The 19,695-nt window shown below is 47.9% G+C and overlaps 1 protein-coding gene across 1 annotated transcript in view; it reads left to right on the top strand.

Annotated features, from left to right (window-relative positions):
• Positions 1–19,695, top strand: part of VASH1 (vasohibin 1) — a 22,384-nt gene extending 2,689 nt beyond the window's left edge. Inside the window, exons 2-7 of the mRNA XM_045012611.1 lie at positions 6,431–6,519; positions 8,196–8,252; positions 9,390–9,464; positions 10,644–11,025; positions 11,607–11,719; positions 12,371–19,695. Of these exons, the coding sequence (XP_044868546.1) occupies positions 6,431–6,519; positions 8,196–8,252; positions 9,390–9,464; positions 10,644–11,025; positions 11,607–11,719; positions 12,371–12,443 (789 nt within the window). The 3' untranslated portion in view covers positions 12,444–19,695. The remainder of the gene's footprint in view (positions 1–6,430; positions 6,520–8,195; positions 8,253–9,389; positions 9,465–10,643; positions 11,026–11,606; positions 11,720–12,370) is intronic.

The following is a 19,695-nucleotide window of genomic DNA, read 5'->3' as shown; positions in this document are numbered from 1 at the left end:
CTTATCAGTCTCAGCATCTTACAGGGGATACAGAGGGGTGAATGTGGTAGGAAGGATTGGGGCAAGGGAATGAGAAGAGCCCATCCTTGCCTGTAGCGATGTTTCCATGTCTCTGAGCACCATTTGTACTGAAATGTACAGAAGTGGGTCTAGTTGCTTTGAAGAACTGATGCAACAGATTAGAATCCTGGCAATAATGTATTCCAGGGGAAAATATATTTTGTAAATTTACTCTGCAGGGCTGGCTCCCGTGAGAGGCTGATGATGCCCATTAGGTTCCTGAGGCTGAATGGGCCTTGGGAGGAATGCAGGAGTTGTTATAGCAGGATCAGCCCAGTGGCCTAGCTAATCCAAAATCCTATTTTGGATGAGGGTCAGTACAGGATGCTTAGGGGTTGAATTGGGGAAGATAACAAAATAAGCTCCACCCCGTGAGACACTACAATGAGATGTAATCACAGTATGTTGTACAGGTGTTTAAAAACATCATCACATGTAATCTTCTGGGGTGTCTCTCCCACAGTGGCATGCTGAGCTCTGCTAGGTTTGTTAGCCTTGCCTCCCTGATTGGGGGAGGGAGAAAATGGTGTTACACTCTCAGGTAAATGAGCAGTCACTCACTGTAGGCTGTGTAGATTTTCATAATGATTCCCCTTTTCCTGTCTTACATGACTTGATTAGTAGTGACCTAGTTAACAGTGACACTTACCCAGTGTTGATCATTTATCTGAGTTAACATCTCAGTGAGATGAAGAGAGCAGTGTTCTCTCAGCAGACTCAGGCAGACCAAAAAAAAAAAAGAAAAAGATGAGATTCTAGATCACAAGATGGCAGCTTGAAAGGCAGTGGCAGGATGCCATACTGTTCCTGTATGAATCCTGTAGATACATGGACAAAGGTATGGGGGCACGAAAGGAATAACCTGCCAATGGAAAGTTTCCTAATAACCCCTAATAATACATGCATCCGACAAAGTGGGTATTCACCCACGAAAGCTCATGCTCCAATACGTCTGTTAGTCTATAAGGTGCCACAGGACTCTTTGGTGCTTTTACAGATCCAGGCTAATACGGCTACCCCTCTGATACTAATAACCCCTGTCACTTTGCATTTGGCTTGAGCCCTGAAGCCCTGTATGACCTCATTATCCATATAAATATCTAGATGTTGACTCCTGTTAAGTTCATGTTAACGTGGCAGGGGAGGCTGTTCCATCACTGGCCAGCATTATCACCCAATACAAAATACAGAAAGCAGAGTTGTCTCCTGCTCACTGGTGCTGCACATCCTGGTAAGTAGTCTGGCATTGTCTACAGGAGGTTGCCTAAACTCTTGCTTCATGCTGCTGTTTCCCAGGTCTGTGCCAGACTGTCACCTGCATGCAAGGGCCCTTTTTGATCCTAGTTGGAGTGTTGGTCTAGTAGAGAAATGGAAATGAACTAGTCCAGTTTTGCTATCCCAAGTGGAGTAAAATGCTGTAGTGAAAAGGGTTTGTGACTGCATGCGGTGACAAACTAGGACAGCATTTTTGTGACTCTTCTGGTGACAGGGCCCTCTTCAAGCCAGGAAGCAGGGCTCTTATAGCTGCAGTAGATCAATAGCATTTCCCACAAGGTAACCTTAGTAATTTGCTTGCAGTTTGATTTGAGGTGAGACTGTGGCCTTAGCTGAGCATTGTGATGTGGAAGTCACAACAGGGCATCATCTCTGTGGCCTTGCTTCTCCTAGCCCCTCTGTTGCAGGCAGTGTTGGGAGCAAGTGCTGAAACATCTCTTACTTCCCTTAGAAGCCTATTGTTTATCCCATTTGTGCTCGTGTGGCAAAGTGAGTGAGGCCTCAGAACTCATTAGTTAATAACGCTTTCATAGCTCGCTATGTGTACATCTCAAAGTGCTTTATGAAGGAAATAAAGTATAATTATCCCCATTTTACAGATGGGGGAACTAATGAGTGTTGACACCGTGACCGCTTGGTCCAACAGGCAGAGGAGGTGCATAGGGTTTGCAGGGATCCCCATGGTCAGATATATGCATAATAGTTCACCTGTGGGTGGCATGTGAGGTCTCTACTGAGAGCCAAGAGCCCACCAGTCACCATAAAATATATGTACAGATAATATTTAACAAGTTATGTATCTGTACTGAAAATGATGTTCTTAAGCACTTGGAGGTAAGGCAGGTTGCCAGGAGGTGACATACTCTCCTGCCTGAAAGGAACACATCCAAGGCAACAGACGCTTATCTCTGTGTCTGGTCATATATGTATTGTCCACCTCACAATGGAGGTCTATTGCAACCTTTCTACTAGCATCTGGCTCAGTGTGCAAGAGCTATAAGAAAAAACAAAACCGCATGGTGGGTGTCCTGTTTATGAATGAAGACCAAGGATGGGACCTGTATATCTTGGGAAGCAAAGTAACACTCTGGATCCTTCATGTAGGAGACAAGCTCACAGTGTTGGTCTCCTGGAAGAGGGATCACAGCCAAACAGCTGTAAAAGGCTGTTTGGACTTTGGGTGAACATAAGTATCTAGTTTTAAGTCTGTTCTAGAATGTGTTATGATTTAATTTTATATGTAACCATTTGTTTCCAATACTTGCTATTACTTGAATATCTATGCTGGTGTGTAAATACATTTTATATTTAATTTCACTAAACATATCTAAATGCTGTGTGTTAAGCAGAGCAGTGATCTGAGGTGGAACTGGTAAGCTGAGATGTACTGTTTCTCTGGAGCCAACAAATCTGTGCATACTGTGAGTGCTCAATAAATTAGGGGCTGAACACTCCAGGAAGATGGTGTTTTTGGGGGGGGGGGCGTGGGCGGGCGCTGGGATTGGAGTGTGCCTATTGCTAACCTGTGGAGGGAGGTGGGGCTACATAGGTCTAAAGCAGAGTGCTTGTGTTGCCAGTACTGTTGGGGAACTGACCCCTAGCAGGTGCAGACAAAGCTTTCTCACACTAACGGCAGGTGCTAGTGAGGTGCCTTACAACCCTGGGAACCACCAAGAAGCATCACGTTGCAGCACAGAGCTGAAGTGACTTGCCCAAGGTGTCAACAGCAGGTCAGAAGCAGAGCTAGGAAAAGGGCCCAGATCTCTTGACTTTCAATGCACTTTCCTATCTCCTGGATTGTCCTGCGTTTTAGCATATCCTTCCTACCTTCCCTCACTCTGTAGGGCAGGACAGCCTTTCAGAATAACCCACTGGCTGTCCAGTTATTCCAGAGGCAATGGGCATTAGTGCCACTCCATTCAGTTGCCATCAGCTTCCAAAGGCTGAGTTGATGATAGCACTGTTGGCAGTTGCTGGCTTTGCTGCTTTTGGTAGAAGAGGTGGTGGTGTCTGTCTGCAGAGCTGATGTAACATCAGTGGCTCCATGGGTGGTATGGCAGGGAGCAGGTCTGTCTATGCATTTGTAAAAGTTTTGCATTCTAAATGGCAGAGATATAAAGGTGGAAACAAGCAGATTTGTAGCTCGTCCGTGACAGTTGGGGGAGACCCCCCACAAAAGAAGCTGGATTTTAGCATACCTGAACGATAGGCTGGGATATGCATGCTTGAGCTTTAGTTATGGTTGTGTGGGGTTAATATATACATCTGCTGTCTGAATAACTCAGTACTCTGTTGGAAGCAGCAGTATTTGAGTAGCTAGAGCTCTGATACTACAATGATGATAGGACCATATAAGTACTTTGAGAGAGACAGCTTTTTTTTTTAAAGTTACATTATCAAACGCCTCCTCCCTCAGGGAGCGGGAACTCTGTTTGTGCCTCTCTTCCATCTGGCTTGCTTTCATTCTGCTTGGCTCATTTTAAGCATGGAAATCTCAGATCTTCGCCAGGCTCCCTTCCGAAGATGGGCTGTACTGATGGGGTTGGGACTCAGCTGAGTCAGGCAGGAGTCCAAGTGTTTACAAGTCTGGGAGTGCTGGGATGTAACCCAGCCATACAAGTATGGGGAGACAAGAATGGCTAAGGCAGCCAGCCTTGCAGGGGCATGTATTCCAGTGACTGGAGCAACAGGGCCCAGGAAACCTGCGTTGCTATCCCACCAAATTGCTGGTGACCATGGGTAAGGTAATTCACCTCTACATTCCCTTCTGTGTTTAAAATAAATTTCCATCCACCTCCTTGAGGATTGTGAAGATACCTGTTTGTACTCTGAGATCTGTGGATGGAGGATGCTGGAGAAAGCCAAAACGTTGTCACTCCTCCATTCAGCACAGGGATGAGAGGGACAGATTCCTTATCCCTTCTCTCACTCCTCCCCACCTTTTCCCCAGGCAACATACTGGAGACCTGCCACCAAGGAAACCATAGCCCAGTCGGGGCTGCATGGCCAGATCTGAGAGCCAGAGCACAGCTTAATTACTTAAGGTGTTGCTTCTACATTAACTAGTTCCCCAGTGAAGTGGTTTCCATTACTGTCTCAGGGTATTGCATGTTCCCTGGAGGGAAAGGGGATCTGACAGCAAGGAGCTGTTTCCAGCAGCAGAGAGGAGTAACTAAAAGGAACCAGTAACTTGTGCTGATAATGTGTATCTAACCGGAACCCAGGGAGTTAATTTTAGCTGTTTGTCTCTTCACAAACATTGCACAGAAGTCACCCACTGAAGAAATGAATTAAGACTAAATGCTGAGCCTGCCCTGGTTTTACCACTTTCATTGGTCCTGCTTCGGAATAATTTCCTGTGACTCAGTATGTTATCTCATAGCTTCTAAACCAACTTAGCATACATTAGTTTCAGAGATGGCAAAATTCCCTGCATCATTCTCGAGGGGGCTTCCTATTCCCCTGGGGATAGGAGCTCAAACTGTTGGGGATCTTGTATCTCTCCTTCCTCTCCCATGTAGTGCCTCCTGCTGGGAGAGGTTGCGATAGAAGGAGCTCCTATTTCTGCAAGTCCCCAGTAGGGGACTGAAGTGAGGTATTTGCTCACAGAGGTTACTGGAGACAACAGCTGTCACACTTTGTTGGTTCTGTCTAGTCACAGCTCGTCTCCCTGAGAGGTGCTGGAAAATGGACACCAGTCACAAAATGCATCTTCATCAAACTGACTTATAGGGAAAATCTTAAGACAATAAGAAAGATCAAAATACTCAAAAGAAAATCAAGACATAGAACTTCTTACAGCTGCCTGCTGTTGTGTAAATACTGCTGTGCTTGGAGTTGCACAAAACAAACAGCCTCTCTCCTGAGATGTTTGCATCTAAATAGGCAGACACCACCAAATACAATGAAAGGACCAGAGGGAGGTGTCTGTCTTTGTTTAACTTTGTTATACAAGGGGTGGGTTACTGCATGTTCCCTGAAGAACGGAGCTGACAAAACCACACTGACACTGAGAGTTGTGGCTCTGGTGGTTGGATCCATGTGCAGAGGGCATTAACCTTCCTTAATAGGCTTGGGGAAGTTCATGGTCACACCAAATCTGTTTTTCCATTGTCTTTCATTGACCAAGTGTCTCCTTGGCCCTGTTTGTGAGTCCAGCCTTATTTTTTGTTTTGGCTGGGCAATAGTCCAGGTAATAGCCACAGCTGTGTAACTGAAAGTCATAAAAGTTAGAGATGGAAAAACCCTATTGCCTTATCCAATCCATCTCCCTGCCAATGCAAATTCATTCCCAATTCATTTCTAGTTTTCACAGTGCCAACAGGTGGGGCTTTCACCCCTTCCCTTGTGAGTCTGTTCCATGCCCTGATACTTCTTGCTGTTGCAGAATTCTTACTGAACTTGGCTACACTTTCATTCCATGCCTCCATCTTAGGGCTTGGCTACACTTACAAATTTGCAGCGCTGCAGCAGGGTGTGAAAACACACCCTCTGCAGCGCTGCAAATTGCGGTGCTACAAAGCGCCAGTGTAGTCAAAGCCCCAGCGCTGGGAGCCGCGCTCCCAGCGCTGTCCGTTATTCCCCACAGGGAAGTGGAGTACGGACAGCGCTGGGAGAGTTTTCTCCCAGCGCTGGCGCTTTGATTACACTTAGCGCTTCAAAGCGCTGCCGCGGCAGCGCTTTGAAATGCAAGTGTAGCCAAAGCCTTAGACCCATGTACTGTCCTGAGCTCCTCTTTCTCCTTTGTATTTATGCTCTTTAGATGTTTGTAGACTATTTTGTGTCCCTCCTTGGTTGCCACTTAACTACATTCTACAGACTTTTTCTTTTAGTTTTTCATTTTAAAAACCAGTCCTTCCATCTCCCTGATAACTGTCACTCTTCTCTAAATCCCCTCCAGTTTGTCAACTTGAGGATAGAAGAATGAAGTGACTGTCAACTCAAGGAATATCTTGGGTGGACAGCAAAAAGGGATTAGCTCCTTGGGTTACAGAGGAATGCAATTCCTGTGGTGATGTGCCAGAGCATTCAGCAAAGGGACTAGCAGGTTCAGGAGATGTCTGCTCTCTGACTCGCTCTGCCTTCCCCTGTTCAGATTCCCATACCAAGTGTGCCTGCGCTCCAGCCGTCCACCCCCATTCCTGAGCGCCTGGAAGCCATACAGCGCTACATCAAGGAGCTTCAGTATCCTTTACTATTATCAAAGACACCAAGGAATGATGATCCAGGAAGGGGAAGCAAGGAGACCTTCTAATAGCTGACCATAAGAGAACAGCTGACTCTGCTTCAGCCAGAAGGGGAAATGAAACTTGTTCCCTAAAAGCAGGAAACTGAAGTTGTGACAGTGAGTGGTTTTGCTGTTTTATTCTAATCCTGCCCAATTGTGTCTCCTGTGGTTACCCCTTCGTCACAGCAGCATCTGTGTCAGCAGGGCCAAGCTAATGTGTGGTAGGTTTTCTTTAAGACAGACTCCTTCAATTCAAGTGGTTGTTCCTTTTAAAACATCCTAATTGAAGGCCCTTGTAGCTGTTATGCTTGCCTAACCCTGCAGGGGGGGCCGGGGACAGATTAAAACCTGGGATTAGAAGATGCTAATCTCCGCTGCCAAGGTTGGCTGTGCTGGTGGTGGGGAATTTGAGCTTCATGCTGAGTCATTTTACTGGGTGCTTTCTGCTCGCTAGGTGGCCAGAACATGATAGTCACTCCTGCTTCTGAGAGTCAGGTGGATATGACCAACTCCCAACCATGTATAGCTGCCTGTATGTTTATGGCCTGGGAACAAGACTCCTACATACCCTTGCGCTCTGTGTCCTGGGATGGAGTGAGGATGAGGGCATGTGCAACACAAGTGCATTTTTATCTGCATTTTGGGTAATACCCATACACAAAGTACGCAGCTGCATGCTGCTCCAGCCCCTGCTCCACCCCAACTCCACCCCTTCCCCTGAGGATTTGCAGCAGGGGACGAGCCTGCACTCACCGTGTGGCGGTGAGTGGAGCAACCTGGCCCTAGCCTGCTCCACGCTGCCAGCTCCCAGCCATGCCACTAGTGAATGCTGAGGGGTAGTTCCCCCCTTGCACCCCAAGGCTGGGAGCCAGGGGAGCAGAGCAGGCTGGGGCCAGGTCACTCCCCTTCCTGCCACCCCGCCGTGAGTGGCGTTAGGCCCGCTCTGCATTTACCAGGCGGCAGGAAGTGGAGTGACCCAGCCCCAACCCGCTCTGCCAGCTCATGCTGGGGGGTGGTTCCCCCCTGTGCCCCAAATCTGCCCCTCCCCCCCACGGAGGCCTGGGGCCAACCCCCCCCCACACACACACATATGGGGGCGCTGTGTAGGGCACCAAAATGGCTAGGGATGGCCCTGGATATGGAGATGACTCAAGGGGGGAAGGGAGTCTGCCAGCACCTTTTTGCTAATCCTGGGGTTGTGCTGTTTTAGGGATAGATACCAGCCAGCATGAAAGCAAGGTAGTTTTGGCATCATTAGACTGGTCATGATCCCTTGCAGGCAGCAGCAAGAGAGGACTTATTTCAACCCTGTTCCGGTCTGGGAGCCTGTGCTGCTGGAGAGAAGGCTGACCAGAAAATGTGCTGTCAGCAGGAATAGGGAGGGAAATAGATTGCCACTCTGTTTCCTTCCTCCCCCAAGCCAAAGAATGCAAGTGGGAGGAGTAGCCAAATGGAAATGCCCACTTCCTCTTTGCTGGTATTTTGCTTGCTGGATCCTGATGTTCCCTGTGAGAATGGTAACTGATACCTTGATGGTACAAAGAGATTCCTCCAGGCAGATTGCAGTATGTGGGCAACTCTGGTTTCTCAGCTCTCTTCCAGTCTGCATGGCCCCTTAACCTTTTTCCTCCAGGTACAATCATACTGGGACGCAGTTCTTTGAAATTAAGAAGAGCAGACCTCTGACCGGGTAAGTGCTGTCAGCCTTTCCCATGCTCCTGCCTTTCTGTTTGAGGAACTTGCCACATTTGATGCCTGCTACCTCTGTACTGAGTCTGGCCAAGAGTACAGGCTGGACTATGGGGATTTTGTTCAGTCTCACAGTTCTGCTCTTCCTAAGGAGGTTGGACTCTGCTCAGGGTGCAGTTGGTCAGAGCCATAATTTAGCCTTATTCAAGCATGAGGGCTGGATTTGTTGCCAAGAGTCAGTAAAAACTCTGTTAACCAGAGGTGTCAAGTCTCTGAGCACATCTAATTTATAATCTAGATCATGGGCTTCTGGGGGATTTTGTGTAAAGTAAAACAAGCTCCCCAAAGGCCAAACATCTCTGCAATTCTTGCTGCCCAGTGTCCTGGAGTGCGTTTGGTGCAGAATGTGGACTTGCTAGACTTTTTTTTTTTTTTTTGGTGACTGAAACTTTATAAAGGAAAAAGAAATGTGTGGGGAAGAAAGGAGGTGGTGATGGTGGTGGACACCCCCACACTGCTGTGCCTTGTAAACCCCCAGGTATGTACACAGGCTGAAGTCAATCATCTTCGTGCACCTGGGTTCCACAGATACAGCTAGGGACCTCTTAGTCTGCTAACCAAACCATTGTGCCAATATTAATACTGCTGGCCCAAGCCATCAGGTATGGGTGGATATTTGGGCATTCCAAACATTTTATGATGTAACCAGGGCAGAATCTGCTGCAGGCCCCTTCCCTGCCCTCAGATGTGGGAAAGCAAGTGTCTCTGGAACTCGGCCTCCTGCCTGAGGCTTCTTATCTTGGTTAGATGGGTATAAATCCAGAGGAACTGGATTGAGATGAAAGGGAATGACTCCAGACTTGCTGAGAGTAGTGTCTGGCATAGAGGGTAGAGCCTGTTTGGCTCAGTGAGGGGAAACTCCACAGCAGCAGTGTTGGAGGGGAATGGCAAAAGACTGAGTTTGAATTTAATTTATTCCTAAAGGGTTTTCTCCTCTCCTCTCTGCCTTAATAGTCTTCCTCTCTCCTTGCAACCTGCCCTGCATATATGCCGCCCAGCGACTGAATTCACCAGTCCTGCTCAATGCAAACCCCTTTAATTCTCCTCCTCCATCTCTCCCCCTTGTGCTGTCTAACAGGCTAATGGACCTGGCCAAAGAAATGACCAAAGAGGCCCTGCCAATCAAATGCCTGGAAGCTGTGATCCTGGGAATGTATCCTTTCCTCTTAGAAACATGCATGTGTGCCTACCCTAATGCATTCTCCCCCTGTAGAGCCCTGCAGATCTGGGGATATCCACTTTATATCAGATGCGGAGATCTGTTGAGCATGTTTGCGGATCATGGATTGGCTGCAGATACAAACTTTGTATCTGCTCAGGGCTCTACTCCCCCTGCTCCCTTATGACCCTCTCATGCTGCTGGTGCATTGCAAGGTGCCAAGCAGAGAACCCAAGTAGCAGAGTTAGTTCTTCATGGTCACTTCTCTCCCCCGCTTTAGGATTGAGTGTTTTATTCCTTTTGAACATAACGGGGAGAGGGAGAGAAGAAGGCTGTGGGGATTAAACAGGAAGGAAATAGCATCAGGTCAGAAACCCCGTTGCATAGTGGGTATGTTTCACTCACTATATGTCACCTTGCACTTTCTTTGCTGTGCAGGGAGACATGGAAGGGAACCTGTCAGACTCTCCCTTGGATAATGCTTGCTTTTAGTCCCAGATTTGTGCCAGCCCCTCCGTGTACACACGTCCTGGGAAGCACATCTCCTCTGGGACCTGCCAGGCTGAGTCCAACTGGGGCCACATTTCTTTATTTATTGGAGTTGCCTCAGTGATGGGGAAGTATTTGAAAGCTAGGTTAATTGGCCTGTGTATTTTGGAAAGTTAGTTGTCTTCAGAGGCAGTGCTTTTATGAAATGCCAGTCTGGGGATCTCGATGGCTCAGGAGAATGGGTTACATTTTACCTGTAGGGCACCAGGTCCAATTTCTCCTAGGCTGATAGTAATGGTCAATTTAACTAACTTACCTGGTGGCCTCTGTGTGAAATGAGATGGTGGCCCTGGTCCTCCCAGCTCCTAGCAGGACAGGTGTACACACCACAAAACTGCCATTATAACTGGCTTCCCTTTGTGGGCAGTCTTGTTGGAGAAGGTCAAGACTGAGCATCCCTCTGATCCCAGGGCAGGGTAGACTTGTCTCATGGGGGGCTGGAGCTGTACCTGCTCTGGGGATAGACAGGATTTGGTCTCCAGGGATGTCAATCAGGTACTTGTCGTCAGCAGAGAATCTGCTTTCCATCTAGGCTGGCTGAGATGTTTTGGGGGATGGGGAGGAAGAATCTTACTCCTTTCCTTGGCATCACCAGTTATTTCCTGAATGGGGTGATGTTGCCAGTTACCTCACCAACAACATGCCCACACTGGAGCGTTTCCCCATCAGCTTCAAAACTCACTTCTCAGGGAACTACTTCCGCCACATTGTGCTGGGGGTGAACTTTGGGGGCCGCTATGGGGCACTGGGCATCAGCCGGCGGGAGGAGCTCATGTACAAGGCGCCCACCTTCCGCACACTGAGTGAGCTGATCTTCAACTACGAGGAGGCATACCACCGCTGCTGGCATGTCCTCAAAAAGGTGAAGCTGGGCCATTGTGTGTCCCATGACCCACACAGTGTGGAGCAGATTGAGTGGAAGCACTCCATTTTGGACGTGGAAAAGCTGGGCCGTGAGGACTTCCGCAAGGAGCTCGAGAGACATGCCCGGGACATGAGGCTAAAGGTGAGAAGCTGGGAAGTGCTTGGGAAACCTGCCTGCTGCTCTTGGAGGCTGCAGATGTGAATTTTGTTCTTGGTGCCAAAGCCTTGGAGTTTAATTGGATCCTGGCGCTAGTATGCTGGGAGGTACAGATTCTGCTGGGTTGGGGTGGGGGTGGGGGAAGGCAAGGAGGTGGAGGAAGGGGGTAAGGATTCTCCTCTCCTTTCTGCAGACCCTGACCCCAATGGGGTGCAGAACCCTCTTCTTTTGGCAGGTGTAGTTGCTGTGCATCAAGGTACAGCTCTTGCCCAAGAGCTGGGAATATGAATCCTCTCCCTTCAGGTATGCCTGCTAGGCATTAGACAGATGAGCCAAGATACGTACTTGCTCAGAAGTTTTGGGTGGAAGGGTGTACTTGAGACTCTCTAAAGGCAGGGTACAGTATAGTAGAGCTACATAATGCTCATCACTGCCTTCTCTTTTTCGCTTTTAATTTTCTTCATTTCACTGTCATCCTTCCTAGACAATGAAGTACCTTGGGCATTGTGTTCCCCAGCCACTGCTAGCCCTGGCTTCTCTCCCACCTTGTTGTTTTCCTCTTGCAGATCGGCAAAGGAACAGGGCCACCATCTCCCACGAAGGATAGGAAGAAAGATGTGTCCTCCCCACAGCGGGGCCAGTCCAGTCCACACCGCCACAACAGCCGTGGGGAGAGGCGGTGAGTGGGGTTGGTGGATGGCTTGTTTTGGAGGATCTTTCTCAGTCATGCTATAGGATTTCCCCTCCATCCCCTCACACACTTGGATAAAGTAGATTTCTGAGAACTCTTTTGGCACGGTCCATAACTGGGGAGATGTCTCTCAGCTGCATTGGTGTGGTGTGTCCCCACCTCCACCCCCTGCACCCCAAGTCTCTCTCCCTTTCAGCTCTGTCATTGCTTTCTCTACATGAGTTGCTGCCTTCCCACTTTCAAACTATAGCTGGTAGGGGTGGGCTGCAGATAGAGGAGGGTCACCCTATCTAATGCCAAATGTGGGGTGGGTCAAGCATACGACCCCCAAAAGAGACGTCTGAACCTACATCATTGGTCAGTGAGAACTGGTATGCCTTTGAGGCTGCTTCCAGGCCTACCCCAAATCCATCTTCCCAGGAAAGTATCTCAAGTGGAGGTGCTGGGCTTCCCACTCTGTATTCCATCCTATTGTGGGAGTTAGCGGGGTGAAGAAGAGCCACCCCTGTGGCTCTAGCAGTATGGGATCTGGTGAAGGGGATGAAACTCCTCTTCTCATGTTGGCACCTCTCAATCTGTGTGGGTCAGAGGAGAAATTGAGACTGCCTCTGAATATTCTACTTCCCTCTTTCTTCACAGGCTGTCTGGTGAGAAGAAGCCTGCCGAATCCAAAGCCATGCCAGACCTCAATGGTTATCAAATCCGGGTGTGAAGAGAGGCACACCTTGTGTGCCTGGCTCCATCGACTCCTCGCTGGCCATACTTGAAACCAGGATCACCTGTAGCAAGCTCAACATGGGGAAGGGGAAGTGGGAGTGGAGGGCTGGTCTTCCAAGGTACTTCTATCAGGCCTATCCCTGAGCTGTATCCTGGGGGTCAGATGAGTCACCTGCCTGACTTGGGAAGAACACTTTTTAATTCAACAAAACAAGTTTATAAGAGAACAGATCTGCCAGTTGATGAGAAGGTGCTGCAGGATGCTTGGGAAGGCTCTTACTGTGACATGGTGAGGGGTGGAGTGAGTGAGGCCAAGCAGAGCTCAGGCTTTGCATGGAATCCTTTGGACTGACAAAGACGACAGGTGGGGCATTTTATCCACAGTGCCTCTTCCTCTTCTATGCTGAAGGTCTCAAGCTAGCACAAAGCCCCTGGGCTTGAAGGAGGGGAAGGTATTGGAATGGAAAGGCCCCTGCCTCTGGTAAAGGAAGGATTTCTGGTTTTGTAACTTCTGTGTATTTTGCTACTGTCCCTCTTGTTGGGGAGGGAGTGAAATACACGATCACCTTCCCCATCCCCTGTGCCTGCAGGGAAGAGGAATAAGCCCTGGAATAATTTAATATTTGCATCACTAATGAAAATGCAACCTGTCAGTGGTGTTGAGAGCCTCATATGCAGTGAATCCACCACTCTAACATTCCGTCTAGTCTGCAATGTATCCCCCTATGGCTCATTGACTCTATGGGGGATGAGTGTGTCTCCTTTCCTGTGAGGTGCTGTGGATACTTCCCTTCATGGCAGGCTGTTCAGGAAATGCCCATGCTGTTGTAATGTGGAAATGAGCTGCTGGACAGCTCTATCTGTGGGGATGGGTACTTAACCAGTAGGATGGTTGGAAACTATCTCCCCCACTCCCTTCTCAGTGGTGGTAACTGGAAGCTGCAGAGAAAGCTTTGGCCACTGAGGTGCAAACTCCACCAGGAAGCAAGTGACTCTGATGCACATGAGTAGCCTTCACAAGCATCTTTCTCTCCAGAAAGGAAAGAGCTTCAATTTTTCCTTGCTGGCTTGTAGCATTAGTCTCATGGTGGGGCTCTTCATTCCCATCCTGGCCACTTGCTTAACCCTGGAATATTCAAGGCACCACATCAAATTCCCACTTTAGTTCTTGTGCTTATGAAGCTACTATTGTGACACCTTGCACTTCCCCCTTACAGAGTCTGGCTTCATCTCACCCTGTGAGGAAGGGCTACTTTTCCTGGATGCTCAGAGCCACAGTGGAATTTTGGGAACCAGCCTTAAAACAGAAGGGTACAGGCTCCAGTGTAGTGCTCTGCTCAAGGGGCCAGTGTGCTGGTGAATCCTTAAGCAGAATAAGATGGTGTTTTGTGGTCATGTTGCTGTGTTCACCCCCACCCCTTGTCTACATCCACAGCTGGCCAGTGCCTGCTGGAGTGCCTCTAAAGGTGAGGCATACTACCTCTAGGAACACACAGGGCACTGCCACAGCAAATCCTATGTGGTATCCCTGAGGATGCTTTCAGGAAACATGCTATTGGGGGTAGGGTGGGGACATTTTTTCTCAGATTGAAATCAGGTGAGGTACTGCACTGTTGCTGTAGGGTAATAGCTCCCAATCCTTTCATGCGCTGGTCTACCACTCCATGATCTCTCCTTCCTTTCATCTTTGGAGGTTTTGGAGCAACCCATGCTCAGGCTGGGCAAGAGGGGCAGAAATAAATGAGATGTGCTGCCATATCGAGTCCGAGCCAGAAGCTCATGCCCAAGTTAAACCTCGGGTACCAGCCCAATCAAGATTGAAATGTCTGTGGGGAATCACTGTTCCAGGGTGTCCCGTTTCTCCTAACTGTTCAGTCTGGCTTATTTTGATTGCAGTGGTCGGTCTGTCCTAGGAGCAGGGAGCATAGCTGTGTGCCTATCCTCTTCATGTTTGTTCTGACAGTGTACTTAACAACACTGTTAATGAGTATCATTCTCCAGCAAGAGGGGCTGGCCCTTCCACCTGACTAAAGCCTTGGCAGCTCACAAATTTCCATTCAAAGGAGAGGCACAGCTAAGCAGTCCACATGCTGCATGTAAGAACTGAGGAGCATTGGCAGATATGTGTGTGGGGCCCAAAACTTGGCATACCAGGGGTGCCGCAGCTCATGGCAGAATTGATTCAGAAAGGAAGGTGGGAAGCAAGGAGTGAGTGGGTCAAGCCTGAGGCATGTTGACATAGATAGGGGATGGCAAAATGTTTAACATTCGGTCCTCTTACACTACAAAAAGTGTCTAAACATTTATGAAATCTGGCTGTATCCAAATCATGTTAAACATTCTGTATTCTTTCTTGCCTGAGTGCATGTTGGAAGCATGATTCGGACTATAACTATGATAGATAACTGGGCTTTCTGGCATAACATGGGAGGGCCACAGATATTTTGGTAGTGTTGAATGGGGCCTTACATCAAGTAATATCTTCTGTCAATTGAAGCAGTATTAACCCTTAAAGCCCTGCTCCAGAGGGATGTAACTGACCCCCTTACAGATGCCTAATCATAATCTTTCACCACCAATTAGTTATTCTGTGCTTATCACTGCAGTTTGTTAGTCCAGGCTCCTTTTTAACTGTCGGTCCTTTCTGCAGCATGTTGTGTGACAGGAAGAAAGATTGAATAGGGAGGTAGCATAAATTGCTGCTTACCCAGAATTAAGTGGGTAATCCTGAAGAATTTAACAAAAGTGACAGGTGCCAGTCTCCAGAACATAAATGATTGGAGTAGGAGGACTGGAATTGGAGCCTCCTACCTCTCTCTGCCCTAACCACTGGTCTACTGAGTCATTCCCTCTCACTCTGACCTGTAACTGTTTTAACTATTTAGTCACAGTGGAACAGCTTCGAGAGACGAGGGTGAGGGAGCCCTACATCAGAACATCCCCTAGTGCAGAGATTAGAGCAATTCCCTGAGAAGGGGAGACCCTGTTCAAATTGCCCTCCCTGGGAGGAGGTGGAATTGAACCTGGGTCTCCCACATCCCAGGTGAGTGCTCTAATCACAGGGCAGCTCCAGCTCTTGTCATTTTGTGTGGAGTATGGCAGGTGCTTAAATCATTTCCTCAAGAAATGCCTTAGGGGCCTAAGCTGTTGACTCCAGGCGGCTGGTTCCCATTTGTGGATCACTACGCAGAGCTAGGTACCTATCTCTGAGAGAGGCTAATCACACACCTCTAGCTTAAGTGGTTCCCAGCCTAGCATGTTGGCTCTTGGGGTCCCAGAATGAAATCGACTATTTCTCCCGATTCATTGTATAGGAGCCTAGGTGCCCAACTTGGCTTTGTGTATCACAGTGGTATGCCTGTGATTTTTTTTCTAGGTGCCTAAAAGTTAGGCACTGTGACACTCAGAGTCCCTTCATGGATTCCACCCTTGATTCTCTGTAGATGGATAGGAGAAGAATGAGAGAATTGTGCAACTGAGAAGTCAGCTGCATGCTAATGATTCTTTTGCAGAAGCAGGGCAAGGGCAAGCTCAGTGAGGCTAAAAGATCATCAGTATAGAATGGATGAAACAAAATGCTTTGTGCCACCCTGTAATTCTAGCTGTGTGGCTTGTTCATGCAGAATGTAACTGAGGCCAGTAGTATAGAAAATTAAGTATACATTTTAAAAAATGAGTGGCAGGTAGATTTGTAAAGGTCTCTTACTCCTCAGCAGCTGGTGCCAGACATGAATATCGTCTTTCATGGGGTAGCTGCATGATTAAATGCATTAGGAGGGTTTAAATTCTGAAGCATCTGTTGCTGACCACTTTTCAAGACTGATAAAAGAGTAGATGTTGCATTGGTTTGTTCCTATGCAGATCCACAATGCATTTGACAGCTGTGCTGCTTGTATCTCAGTAGTAATTGCCATCCTTCCTTATTCCTCTAGTAAGTGATAGGCGCCATCAGCAGCTTCATGCATGTGGCAATAGCTGCTATTCTTAAACTGGGCCATCAGGGATAAACCCCCTGGCTGAAGCGAAAGATATCTTATACCAGTTACAAAAATCCCGTGTTAAATTCCGCACCCCTAGTCCTCTCCTGGTAACAGTGACAGAAGAGAGAGAATACTATCTACACACATTCCCCAAGGGACTGTTCTGCAGGACAGAGGTGCCTTTAATGGGTGCAGCAGTGTAACAGTTTGTGGTGGTCTCATGGATGGTTCAAGCCACAAAAGCTGGAATCATACTGCAGATCATAGAGGATCACAGCAGGAGTCAAGCTCCTCCCTTGGAAAAGGGTGAATGAACTCATCAGACTGTGGCTGTATCTTCCATAAACCCATTCAGGGGAGTAACCCTAGTTGAGGACTACCTGAGACCTCTTGCATTGTTCTTCTGGTGCTCTGCCTGCATGCTGGATTTGGAACCACCCCTTCTTAGTGCTCCTGTATCTCTACTCTGGGGCAGTGCTGGGAGATTGGAAATGACCTGATCATTTTTCCCCCCCCTCCACTTTTTTGCTCTTGCTCTTTCTCTCTTCACTCTGTAATTGTGACTATAGCAAGACAGGAGCCAGTTCAGTATAAATCCCAACTTCCCTGCCACCTCAGACTCCACTGTAGCAGAGAGCAGGACATTGCTGCCTAGGGGCAAAAAGTATTGGTGCAGTCCAGCCACTGCCATGAGAAACCCTGGGCATATAGCTTAATAACCTTAATTCACAAGTTAAGTAGCAATGCTGTCTTTCTCTCCTCTGCCCATGCTGCTTGACCTGGTCTGTTTCCCCCAAGAGTAGTAGCCTGACTGCTAGACCCAAAGATGGGACCGTGTTGTAGCTTAAGGATGAAGTTGGTCCTTTCACTGTATCCCAAACCTCTGTAAGAAAGTGAGTTTAAAGCTATTAGGAATGAATGAAGGCAATGGGCCTGGATCAATCAATAATCCTTAATGATTCCAGAGCAAAACATGGAACCATGTGGAGTCCAGGGCAGAAGAGTTTTTCCAGTACTAGCTTGGAGTCCTTTTAATAAGGTCTTATAAAAACATCACCAGTGGGGTTTTTATTATGTGTTTAAATTCCACTTCTTCAGGTTCTCCTCCTTATATGTTCCCTAGTCCATGCAGCTCTGAAACCTGGGAGGAGGAAGTATCAGAAGGGTAGCCGTGTTAGTCTGGATCTGTAAAAAGTGAGAGTGTCCTGTAGCACCTTATAGACTAACAGATGTATTGGAGCATGCGTCTGACGAAGTGGGTATTCACCCACGAAAGCTCATGCTCCAATATGTCTGTTAGTCTAAAAGGTGCCACAGGACTCTGTCACTTTTGTCGGGGAGGAAGTGCCTCCATACATGAGCCAGACCATACCTGCATTGTATATGTCAGGTGTGACCAAATTGTGGCTTGTGAGCTGTGTGTGGCTCTTTAACAGTTAAAGTGCAGCTTGTGGAGTCCTCCATGCCCCCACCCCCATTCTCCACCTACTAGCTGCCTGCCCTGTGGGGAGGGGAGTCTCAGGGCTTTAGCCCTGCAGGAGGGCGTTGGGGCTCGACGTGCCCCAGCAGGCGACACACTGGGGGGCAGGCTGTCCATGTCTTGCGGCTCTTGAACTTCTGAAGATTATCTTATGTGGCTTGGAGGGTCAGTAAGTTTTGCCAACCCTGGTATATGTGGTCAACCTGGGCTACGGAGAGAGGGCCTTAACTGAATTCCTGTTAGCAAGACCATTTTTAAATATGAATGCTAGGTTCAAACACAGCTCTTCCTAACACTTCTGTGGTGCTGGTGTAGACAGGGCCTCTTGTTCCACACCCTTCAACAACTTAATTCTACACCTGTCTTAAAATGAATGAGGCAGTGAGCAGAGACCAAGGGGTTCCTCCCTGGGGTACTCTGGCATGGTACAAATGTACCAGGCTGACAGCTGAAAAGTGGGCTCAGGTCTCCATCAGCATCTGTGCAATAGTCTAGGCTTCTGAGACTCCAGTGTTGCTCTGAAACCACTCTGCAGTGGCTTACTGCATTTCATGGTATGCACAGCTGGGGGATCTGTAATGCTTTGTATTTAGGTGTGATTATCCTGCCCCTTGTGACACCCAGTTCGTATGTACTGCACATCTCTATAGTGTACTCTATACTTTGCCACTTAGAGTAGATGACTCCAGAGCTTTGTCTTGGATGTAGTTTGTGTTTAGCAGGAGAAGGAGAGGTAAGTTATTTGCACAGTAGCAGAAAAAGGAGTTATTTGCTGTGTTGCTGTTACCAGAGCTGTTTTATGTGAAGAATGTTGCCATTGTATTGCAGCTAAAACCCTGAACCAGACTCTGACCCCATAAGTCACCTGAAAGGCTGGTTCACATGTGGTACATATAAACTGGAACATGAGTTTCCCTAAACTAGTCACTTACAAAGGCCAAGAAATCACGGGGTAGAAAAGAATCCTACATTGCTAAGGGGCAGAAGTCTGGACTAGATAGGAAGTAGTAGGCCTGATCCAACTGCAGAGGCTCTTGCTACTGATGTGGGCAGGTTGTTATTCCTTGTGATTGAAATATCCAGGGGACAGCTGTAAACTGGGCATGCTCTTTTCCCCATGTCTGTCTTGTGAGTCTGCTTCGGTGAAACAGCACCATGTGCTCTAACAGTCTTGCACTGTTGCCCTGTATCTAATGTATAGAATCTGCATAGGAGGGAGCCTGTGATCCAACTCAGGTCAGCAGTTGTTCTTGCTTGGCTCCTGCTCTGCCAAAACAAGGTGGAGTCTGTATGCAGATATTTATTCATATCACCACCACTCACCCTCAGGGTGGTGCCTAGGCACTCACTGTCTGCTCAGGAGCAAACCAGCTTAGGCCAAGAAGGCAACTGAATCTCTCATACCTCTGCAGAGCAGAGTTTTCCCTCCAGCCTCCAGGGCAGGGCTGAGATGGTGCTAGTGGGACTTGCATAGTCTCTTCCATGCACATCAGTATTTATCCTGTTTCGGTTTACTCTACGGTGCAACAGAACCATTTACATTTTATCACTGATACAGCCCAGAACTAACCAAGAAATGAAGGGTTTCTTTCTTTATGGACTGTTTCATGTCTTTTTTTTTTTGTAATTAACCAGTTGTGTCTGTTTTTCTATAGTTAACACAGAACCTGTATCTAGATTTAGTTCTAACTGCACCTGTGTATCATATCAGTATTTCCTCTTTTCACATTAGAAAATAAAGTTCTTGTCTGCACAGCCCTTGCCTTGTGCAGAGAACAAAATGAAAA

This window comes from Mauremys mutica, chromosome 4 (genome assembly GCF_020497125.1).
Source record: "Mauremys mutica isolate MM-2020 ecotype Southern chromosome 4, ASM2049712v1, whole genome shotgun sequence".
Lineage (NCBI taxonomy): Eukaryota > Metazoa > Chordata > Testudines > Geoemydidae > Mauremys > Mauremys mutica.
This window is presented reverse-complemented; position numbering and strand designations above follow the sequence as displayed.